The 10,298-nt window shown below is 46.7% G+C and overlaps 1 protein-coding gene across 1 annotated transcript; it reads right to left on the bottom strand.

Moving 5' to 3' along the window:
- Positions 1-230: 230 nt before the first annotated feature.
- Positions 231-2,653, bottom strand: LOC102931536 (glycine N-acyltransferase-like protein 3). Its single transcript, XM_043542132.1, has 3 exons — positions 2,497-2,653; positions 1,057-1,164; positions 231-973 (listed from the first exon to the last, which is right to left on the bottom strand). Exons 1-3 carry the CDS (start codon positions 2,635-2,637, stop codon positions 935-937), a joined length of 288 nt encoding a protein of 95 aa, XP_043398067.1. The 5' UTR covers positions 2,638-2,653; the 3' UTR covers positions 231-934.
- Between the last annotated feature and the right edge of the window lie 7,645 nt (positions 2,654-10,298).

A 10,298-nucleotide genomic window follows, 5' to 3' on the forward strand; every position in this document is an offset into this window, starting at 1 on the left:
CTATCTGATGCATACCTTGCTGCAATCCTGAAGGTTTCAACTGCTCAGTCACTGAGGCCAAACGTCAAACTGACAGAACTGAAGCATTGCCAGGTGTCTAGCAAACACTAAAAACTCTGGCAGGCGAAGAATTGTATAAAGTTGTATGACAGTTTTATTTCTAATAAATTCAAAATAAAAATAGAATATGAATGTTTTCTTTTCTGAACACCATCTTCAGTGACATTATTGGCCTCCTGGGAGGATTTGAGGACTGGCACTGCCCTAAGGTAAATTGAGTTTGAGACCCCTGTTTTAACATCTAATGAAAAGTGCTAGATATGAGCTAAGTATTATCATATTTATTGAAAATAGGAAGGATGTGATTGGACATACTGAGTTCTGACGTCTGGCAGCATGTCAGGGTCTGGGAGGATAAACATCTGGAAAGAGGATAGTTTCACATTGTTGGTAGGTCTAAACAAGTCAGTGTTGGATGCTTCATATAATCCATCCTGGAGCCCTGTGTAGGCAAAGATAAATAGTGACTCATTTAAAAAAAAATGCACATGGAAATAAAAAAAACAAAAAACAAAGCTTGGATTCACTATGAAGCTGTTTGCACATCTGAAATCTTCAAAACCCTCAGTGTTACTGCACTTTTTTCTTCCCCATTCAATACATTCTCCACAATTTCATAGATGTTAAAGCCAGAAGGAGCCATTATGATCTACTCTGACCTCCTACACAATGCAGGCCTGAGAACCTCACCAAGTAATTTCTACATCAAGCCTGTAACTTCTATTAGAGAGAGCACATCTTTCAAAAAGACATCCAGTCTTGATTTAAGGATTTCAAGTGGTGAAGAATCTACTATATTTCTAGGTAATCTACTATATTCCCAGGAATCAGCCAAGTCACCTACTCTGCAGGGTGTTGGAGAGTGCAAGCCTTGCTACTCCCTTCCCACTCCAAGTTGACACCACCTGAGAAGCTAAAGGAAAGAATTCAATCACAACAGGCTCCACAGTGCAATTGCTCTTCTGGAGCTCAGATTAAAAAAATGTTTTGATCTACCTCTATCTGCTGCCTGGCGATGACAACTTTGAAATCCGGCCACGAATCCACCACCACTTCCTTCCTGAAGGGATTGCCTTTGTTGATATTCAGCACTGCTCCATAAACCTGCCAGATAATGTAACATGAAGTAGAGATTATAAATTGTTTTGTGCTTTAGAGTAAGTTGTACTTTATGCCTTTACATTTGGTTAAGGTATTTGACCATGTATTGGATAAGGAGTCTGAAATTCAAAACGGCATGCCTGACAAACAGCTCGATTCCACCTTTGTTTAGCTTCTTGCTAAAGTTTTCAGGCCCTTTGGAACCATGGTGGAAAAGGCAGCTAACAGTCAGAATTGGTTCAAACAGGTTCCACCAGGGAAGCTGCCAGTTTTACCTCAGAACTTTGGTGCACTTGTGCCTATATGAACTCTGAGCACCCGCTGCCTCGTTGCTGTCCATCCTAGAGGCAGCCACAGTACCACTGTATTTGCGCAGCTACGTGGACTAGAAGATCAGAAGAGCAGCATCTGAAGACAACAGCATTAAGAACTGAGACTGTGCTACCAATCTCTGAACCCCACATTCTTTTCAGAGAAAGGTACAGAGGTCCTGTTGATCGCTCACCCTGCGATGATTGCAGAGCCAGGCATTTCTTTAGCATCAACAGATCCTGTTGATCTCCTACTAAGAAGCAGTTGAGATTCAGGATCCATCAGTTGGCCATGACAACGGCGTCTTAGCATCTACTGCCTATCACCATCTAGAAATGGTGCAGTATCTGGGATTTTGTTTTAGGTTTATTTGCTTATTGCCAGGGTATCTATTTGGTTGGGCCTGGGTTTTAAACCCAAACTGTCAAACCACATCTCACTGTTTCTGTTTTAAATAAAAGCTGTCATCTGTTTACTTTATTCTTTTCTCTTCTTTATCCATTTGCATCATGGGATAGGGAGGTACACTATCTTTCCCTTCTAAGCCCTGGGTGATGGAACCTTATCCAGTATCTAAGATCCTGCTACTTAGCTGCAAGGTATAGCTGGCCTATACCATCCTCATCATAGTTAATGTTGCAGGGTTAACATTAAGAACCAGAGAGACCATTTTGAGGCTTGCTATTGTGATGCCTGCCATCTTGGCTGACACACATGAGACTGAACCAAGGACTCCCAGAGCTAAAAGCACAAATTCCAAGAGCTGGAGCTAAAGAATCAGGCTCTCCAACAGATCTGTGTCCTCTATTGATCAGACACAGAGGGAAGTCCATTAGACACACACTGAGCAGTGGGTTACACCGTCACATTGGTAAATCCACTGCTATCAGATACAGGCTTCCTTGATAGTCAGTTGTAGTAGCAAAGAAATTTCTCTTACCCCCCCTGCTCTGCTTCCATCTTGCCCAACATTCTGATTCCCCAAAGGAGACAGCTCAGAAAAGAGAAGATCAGATCTATTACTTTGTGTGATTTGGGGAAGTTCTGCATTAACATTTTCTCCAGCATCTGCAGTTTCATGGAACAGTTCAGCACCAGCATCTTCCCAAAGCATGTAGCAATGGCCTGAGTGGGAACAGCTAGACATATATAGGTCTTATCCATATGTATCCTTATATGAGGGGAATGCCCAGGCTTGAGACTTCAGCCCTGAGGCTTCTGCTGAGGCTCGGAGGTGGGGGGTGGGAGATCAATGGGTCATTTGTTTTCAAGGGTCTGGTGGGTATATATGGCAAATTGAATGCACTAAACTCAAACACCTCAAGATAGGAAAACAAATACTAGATATGAAAGAAAATCCAGGAACTCATAAAGAAACTTTGTCTTTGGACATACCCCACTGAAAAGGGAGTTGCTGAGATGTTTCTGCTGTTAGACTTTTTAAAAGAACAGAGTGAAAGGGATCAAAATGCTCAAGACCAAATAATTACTCATTTGTCTGGATTGTATTCCCATTATGGATATTTTCCTGGTGTTTAACATGATCTCCTGATACCTGTTGGATTCTTGATAACAGTTAAGGCTGGAATGGTGTTAAGTATAGCTCAACAAAATCTCATAGAATTGTCAAGTGATCACTATGCTAAAGACCAAGTTTCATATTGAAAATACCAGGAATTCTAGATTTCTGTTAAAGAAGAGTATGGAGAACTCAGTGATGAAGCTATGAAAGCGCTGCTTCCATTCACTTCAAGTTATATCTACGTTTGGGTTTTCAGCAATGATTTCTGGGAAAATTAAGTACAGAAATATTTAAACTTGGAAAATGACTTACATCTGCAGCTATCAGAAATTTAGCCAAACATCGTGCAACTATGCAATTTGAGACAGGCCCATTTTTCTCACTAAAATCTTAGTCTGTGTCTGGACATGCTAAAAAATTCATAATTTCAAATGATAGTTTTAAAAACCCAGATCAAATCACATTATATGATTAAACTGGAATTGAATAAGGTTGCAAAAATCCAAGCTATAGTGTCCCTCTTGAATCTAGTGTCCTGAACTCTAGAATCTTCTGTCCTCAGTTGGTTAAAAAAAACAAAATGGTATTTGGTTGTGGGGAGCCACTAAGTTTGAAAATATCTGTAAGAGCCACATTACTAAAAAGTTTGGGAACCACAGGTTTAAAGAAGAAAAATGTTTTGCTTGATAACTGGGAAAACTAAATTATAGCTCATTGCATATCTGCTCACTGCTAGCTAGATCACAGTTTGATTTAGATGGTGGTGGTGGTCACAGAACTTCCTCACATCTTTTATGGTTCAACTGCCATAAAGCCTAATCCTAATTAAAAACATCTAAAGGATTTTTGGACAGTCTTCAGTCATGGATATGGTATTTCTGTCTTAGACATCAACTTCTTGATTACTGCAGAGCAGAGAGTGACTCCTCTACACATTCTCATATGAGATGCAGTGCTTGAATTATGGGGGCAAAAGCAGGGGGGCCCTTCATGAATGGGGACAGTCCTGGCTCCTGGAGGCAATGTTGAGCAAAGTGCCAGAGTATCCATTGGCCAGCTCCTAAGCTGGCATCCTCTATGCTGCTGAGCTGAGCTGCAGAAGGACGGTCTTCTTCCCCCTGAACTTACCCTTTGCCCTCCCCTCCCCCCCCCATCTCCCTTGCCTGTTAATTCCCTCCTTTTGCCCTTGCCTCCTGGACATGTAATCGCCCCTCCTGCCCTATCCCTATATCCCCAGTTACCCTCCCAAAACATGCCTTCTGCCGCCTCCCTGACTCATAATTCCCCTTTCAGGGCCCTCTCCTGGAGTGTGCACATTCTTTCTGCCCGCCACTCCCCTTACACCCAATCAGACGTCTGTCTCCACCTCAAACCTGCCTCCCCTGACACCCCCTAGCTCCCCTCGCCCAGCTCCCACCCCCATGACTCCTAGCTCCTCTAGTCCTGCCCCCAACACCTCTTAACTCCCTTACTCCACTTCTCTTCCAATATCCCCTTCACTGCCTCTAGCCCTGCTGCTGCCTGTCCCCATTCCACTCTCACCCCCCCACCTACCCAGACCCCTCTCTTGAATGTGGAGCTTCTAGACTGGCAGAGCTGTGTCTTTGTCGTCCCCCCCACCACATCCCCGGGGTCCCCTATGATGACAGTTCCCATCCTCTGCCATCTTCCCTCCCGTAGCTCCCCGGGGGCCTGACATCCTGTTGTGGTCCAGTCCCCAACCTCGCTTCACCTCATTTCTCCCCCCCAGCCCGCTGCTGGCCAGGATACCAGGCAGCATCTCTCGCTTCCTGCCAGGACCAAGGTGCTTCTCCGGAGTGGGGCACGGGAACCTGGAATCTACCACTGAAGCGCAAGCCCTGGAAGCGGGACCAGCTGTGGTCAGTTCCCTCCCCTTGGAGGGTTGGCCCCAGGGCCCTTGACTGCTCCAGCAGCCCACCCCTCTCCGTGGAGTCCAGACAGTCCCCTCACTGCACCCCCCGCAAGACTGCAGCGCCTTTGAATAAGTCAGAAGGGGGAGCCCATAGAAGTAGTAAGGGAGCCCAGCCCCCTAATCCGCTCCATAAGTCACCATTGATGAAACGTGGCTTTTACATGCTCAATGAGAATCTGGCATCAGTACCTGGCAGCAGTTCCCCCCTCCCTGCCTGGTGTTGCTACTGGGGTCAGGTTGCAGGGGCTTCCCCTACCCCACCTGCCAGCCAGGGCTCTAGGCAGCAGATTTGTTCCAAGGTCCCGCCACCCCCCCCCCATTGGCAGGGCTGGATTAACTTCTTGTGGGCCTGGCGCCAAACATATTTGTGGCCCCCCCAGGGAAGGATTGTAAAAAGGGGGTGGGGCAAAAGCACAGTGGGGCAGGAGCTAAGGTTAGTCCCTGGGTCAAGGGAGGGGCAAACTGCAAGCACAGCAGGGCTGGGGGGAAGGGAGAAACAGGATCTCCACCCCCCCACGCCCACATAGAGCGGGTACCTACCTGGTTCTAGTCCATTCTCTTGTCTCTCTCTGCACTGAGCTGCCCCTCCTCTCTTCCAGCCCTCTGGGGTGGGTGTTGGGCGTGGGAGGAGCGGAGGCTAATGTGGATATTCCTATAACCGGACTTTTAGTTTCCGGTCTGCACTGCTAACTGGACACTCGGGTTCCGTTTTCTACTGGAGTTCTCTACAGGGCTGCCAGAAAGGCCTGAGGCGGGGAGCGGCAAGCAATTATTTTTAAAAGTGAGAGGGCTAAGCCTAAATGGGGGGGGCAGGGAGGGAAGAGAAGAGAAGAGAAAGAGAGAGAGCGCAAGTGGTGGGTGGGCTAGGGAGAGGAAGCAGTGGGCAGGGCCATGTCTGCTGTACTGCCCAGGTAGGTTGGCGACTGTATGGATCAGCTGACACAGTATCCCCAGCCCAGGTGACGTGACAGCCAGGGGTGGATTTAGAGTTAGTGGGCCCCCCCCCCCCCCCCCAGCCCTGTGCTCAGCTTCATTTTCGGGGGCCCTCCTTGGGACCCACCCAAGAACATTCTTTTTTTCCTTCATCCTCCAAGTAATAGCAAGTAAATGAAAATAAAGTGAGGTACCTTGATTGTTCGTGTAGTCCAACTTATTTTTCCCCACAAACCACTTGAAAAATCACAGAAGGTCTTGACGGACCACTTAATGAGCTTTCCAAATATTGTTAAAAAAATGCTGGGGTACCGGATTTACCAGTTAGCTGGGGTCCCTGGGCATGGGCCACATTGCCACTGCCTGAGCACGCCATGCACCTACTCCTCCCCCCAGTGCCTCCTGCATGCTGCAGGACAGCTGATTGCAACAGGTGGGAGGTGCTGGGGGAAAAGGGAGCTGATAGCAGGGTTGCCAGTGGGTGCTCAGCACCCACCTTCCCCCCCTCCCCCGCATGGGTGGTCCAGCCCTGGAGCACCCCTGGAGTCAGCCTTATGGTCATGCTGGTGGGGGGAGTGGCACTATACGTGAAAGAAAGCATAGAGAGTCAAATATGGTAAAAATCTTAAATGAAACAAACTGTACCACAAAAATCTCTATGGATAGAAATTCCATGCTTGAATAATCAGAGCATAGCAGTGGGAATGTACTACCAACCACCTGACCAGGATGGTGATGGTAAAATGCTCTGGGAGATGAGAGGCTATTAAAAAAAAATACTTAATAAAAAGGGGATTTCAGCTATCCTCATATTGACTGAGTACATGTCACCTCAGGACAGGATACAGCCATAGTGTTTCTAGACACCATATGACTTTCTTGGAGCAACTAGTCCTGGAACCCACAAAGGGAGGACGAAATCAAGAATTGCCTCTAAGTGGGTAATTGTGGCCATATATTTAATTATATTACTCTCCTTGTGAGGGGGAAAAAAAACAACGAAAAGCCCACCATAGTAGCATTTGACTTCAGAAAGGGAACTACACAAAAATGAGGAAACTAGTTAAATGGAAATTAAAAGGTAGTCACAAAAGTGAAATGCCTGCAAGCTGCATGGAAACTTTAAAAGCACCATAATAAAGACTCAAATTAAATATATACTCCAAATTAAAAGCGTAATAAGATGACCAAAAAAGTGTGACCATGGCTGTGATGGTTCCTCTCAGGGTGCCACCTGGAACTGGGGTATTGCTGAGTCCCCCTGACCCACCAGCCTGGGCTCCCTTTACACTGTACTGCCGTGACAGGCTGCCAAGCCCTCTCCAGGCTCCCAAGCCCTCTCCAGGCTCCAGCCTGCACTTTCACCAGCACACATACAGGTAGGGACACATGCAGACACTCTGACCAGCTACTACATAGGAAGGCTCCAGTCAGGATACTTCCCAGCTACTCAGGCATGCACCCCTCTGGAGTGTAAACCCACAATTATACTGTCTTGCATTGCACAAGGAACGGTGCAGCATAAGCTAATGAACTGTCCCAGATTGAGGTGTCATTAGAGAAGGTTTTGGAACAAATTGGTAAATTAAACAGTAATAAGTCCCCAGCTACAGACAGTATTCACCCAAGAGTTCTGAAGGAACTCAAGTCCAACACTGCAGAACTACTAACTGTGGTATGTATCATTTAAATCAGCTTCTTTACCAGATGCTTGCAGGCTAGCTAATATGACACTGACTGGTTGGGTAACAGAGACCTCCTTGGGACAATCACCTGATGTGCTGAGACTACCTCTAAACCCATTTTCTTTGCCAGTTTGCTAACAGTATGCAGCTAGCAATATTTGTTAAAGTGTAGGTGTTTTGGCATTTAGCCACCAATGCTATGAGGCAGTGTGCTGTAGTTTCTCCTTCCACACAGCAGGGCAGGCCTGTTATGCTTTTGCTGCTGTACAAGGTTCCAGCCTGGTTACAGGTATAAGCTGAAAAGCAACACGCTTGTGGGACTGTTCTGTCACCATCCCTAGCATGTACAAAAGTTTTCCCCACAAATCAGGTATGTTATACATCTTTAAAGGGTTTACCATTAGTATTAACCTTTGTCTTAACCCATAGATGAAGTAGCAAAAGACAAGATTTAACAGCAGATCTACGGTGGACAGGCGCTGTTCACACAATTTAGCTTGTTCAGTGTCTACTGCATTTCCCCAATTCCTTTGTGTACCATGGTAGGGGTTTAGACAGTGTCTTTTTGGAGGAGGCTCTCAATTCAGGCATGTCTTTGAGGCTTTGGCAAAGAAAGGGTGCACTGCAGCCATGCCTGCCCTCAGCCCCTCCCTCTGTAAATTTCTTTTGGTTGGACCCCACCCCTTTGTGAAGCTTCCCAAATACAAAGTTTTTCTTCCCCCAGCCTTGAAGAGACAGTGTTATCTTTTACAAGGGTAGTAGGAATAACATTCTTTAATGGAGTGCTTCGGTTTGATAAAATCCCCCTGGTCACCCCACTCTGATCCCAACGGGTCAGCTGGGTGGACACTCTCCTCCAGGAGATCTGACCCCCAGTCTTTCCTTAAAACTGGATCTACAGGTGAGAGGTCTGGCATTTCAGATGCAGATTCTGCACACTCCTCCTGGTGGAAAGCCTCCCTACAAAAGGTGGGCAGACCCTCCTGACCCGCCCCCCTCCCCCACCCTCTGCACGGACTTCCTTTCTGGGGGACACAGTGGCTGCCTCAGAGGGGAGCCCAGAGAGGGAAGGTGACCCTGATCCAGCTGTAGGCTATGAGCTATGACAGACCCTTCACGGTCCAGCAAAATCCACAACCCCTTTCACTTGGGTTGGGCTTGCTTCCAGCTACAGAGTCCTTGGGGCCTGTTCCCACTGCAGCAGTCACCAGGACCCCAACTTCCATCTCTGGGGTGCATGTCTGTGCACCCTGGGGCAGGACCTGTCCCCTGCTGACCTGCAACTTCCTGGCAGTCAGCAGCTGGGAAGGCCTCCCTGTTACAAGGTGAAAAGTTCTCCTCCCCCAGGGAGATGATCATGGGACAGGAGCTAGCTCTATCCAGCCCCTCCCGCAGGGACTTGCCTTGAGCCCTGGGGTCACAGCAACTGGTTACGACCATCCCTGCTGCTACCACTGAGCAATTAAAGAGACACTTTTACCCTCCTCTCTAGGGCTTTCAGCACGAGATTCCTTCTTGCTGTTAACAAACCCTGAGAGATTCTGCCACATCAAAAAAAAAAAATCATTCCCCAGTAGAAATGGTGCAAAATTGTGTGCTACTGCTGCAACAGTCAGTTCAGCCTGCAAATCACCAGTTTCCATGTGTACCTTAGCTAAAGGTGCAAGGACTTTGTAACCTCCCACCAATTCTAATTCTGCCATTTTCTCTGGTAACAAACCCTTCTCATGGATCAGGTCCCTCCTGACCACAGAAATTTCTGCACCTGTGTCTCTCCATCCTTGGAGCACTTTGCCATTAAGTTTAACAGCATACATATGTTCACTGCTTGGTTGTGTAAAAGCAAGCTTTACAAATCCTGTGTGGAAAGAGGAAGTAGCATGGGATACCCCTGTGCTCTGAAAAGCAGCAGCTTCATGTGTTACCTGTTGCTTGTTTCCACTCAGCCAAGGACATTTATTGCTCAGTGGACATACAATGATAGCACCTTTCGGGCTCCTCTGCTTGTACAGAGATTTGGGATGAGTAACAGGGGAATGGGGAGGTGAATGCCCAGCCTCCTTTCCCCCCTGGGTAAAAATGGTGATTCTGCTTTCCACCAACCCTGTACCCCCCTCTGCCAATGGTTTATGTTTAATTGCAGCTTGTGACTGCTCGTAAGGGTCTACAAACTCAGCCAATCCACCCACTGCCATCACCTTGTTGTCCCACAAATACTGTTTACATCACTGCACATATTCAGGAATTGTTCCTGAGTAACCAAATCACACATTCCTTCAAAGTTTGTAATGCCTTTCCCCCCCACCCCACTTATCTAACAAATCTCTCATTTTATTTACATAAGAGGAGATCTGGATTGAGTAATGTGGCTTAAGACTCCTGAATTTAACCCTGTAGGTTTGAGGTGTAATCTGATATGGTTTTAAAACCAGTTCTTTAAATTTACCATAGTTTGAAGCATCATCAACTGGCATCTTACTGATTATGTCTAGAGCTCTCCTAGTCAATTTTGCTACCAATATAGTCATTTTTTGACCTTCAGGAATTGCATGGAGGGTGCACAGTCTCAAAGGTGATGAAATATTTGGCAATATCCCTGGATTCATAATACTGTGGACATCATTCCCATTCATGGATTTTTGGGGAAGTGGAGCCAGCTACTGAAGAGCTTGGTCTCTTCCACTCCATAACAGTCAGTTCATGCTTCTGGGCCTCAATTTCTCTCTTTTAACTCCAGAGCTAGCTGCCTCTT

Source organism: Chelonia mydas, chromosome 3 (genome assembly GCF_015237465.2).
Source record: "Chelonia mydas isolate rCheMyd1 chromosome 3, rCheMyd1.pri.v2, whole genome shotgun sequence".
NCBI classification, from domain to species: domain Eukaryota; kingdom Metazoa; phylum Chordata; order Testudines; family Cheloniidae; genus Chelonia; species Chelonia mydas.

What these genes read in the sequence shown, in the direction of transcription:
- LOC102931536 (XM_043542132.1), bottom strand. Translation starts at nt 2,637, where the DNA reads ATGGATAAGACCTATATATGTCTAGCTGTTCCCACTCAGGCCATTGCT. An exon ending in ACTTCCCCAAATCACACAAA is followed by an intron (nt 1,165 to 2,496) that starts GTAATAGATCTG and finishes ATTATCTGGCAG; the next exon opens with GTTTATGGAGCAGTGCTGAA. An exon ending in TCGCCAGGCAGCAGATAGAG is followed by an intron (nt 974 to 1,056) that starts GTAGATCAAAAC and finishes TCTTTCCTTTAG; the next exon opens with CTTCTCAGGTGGTGTCAACT.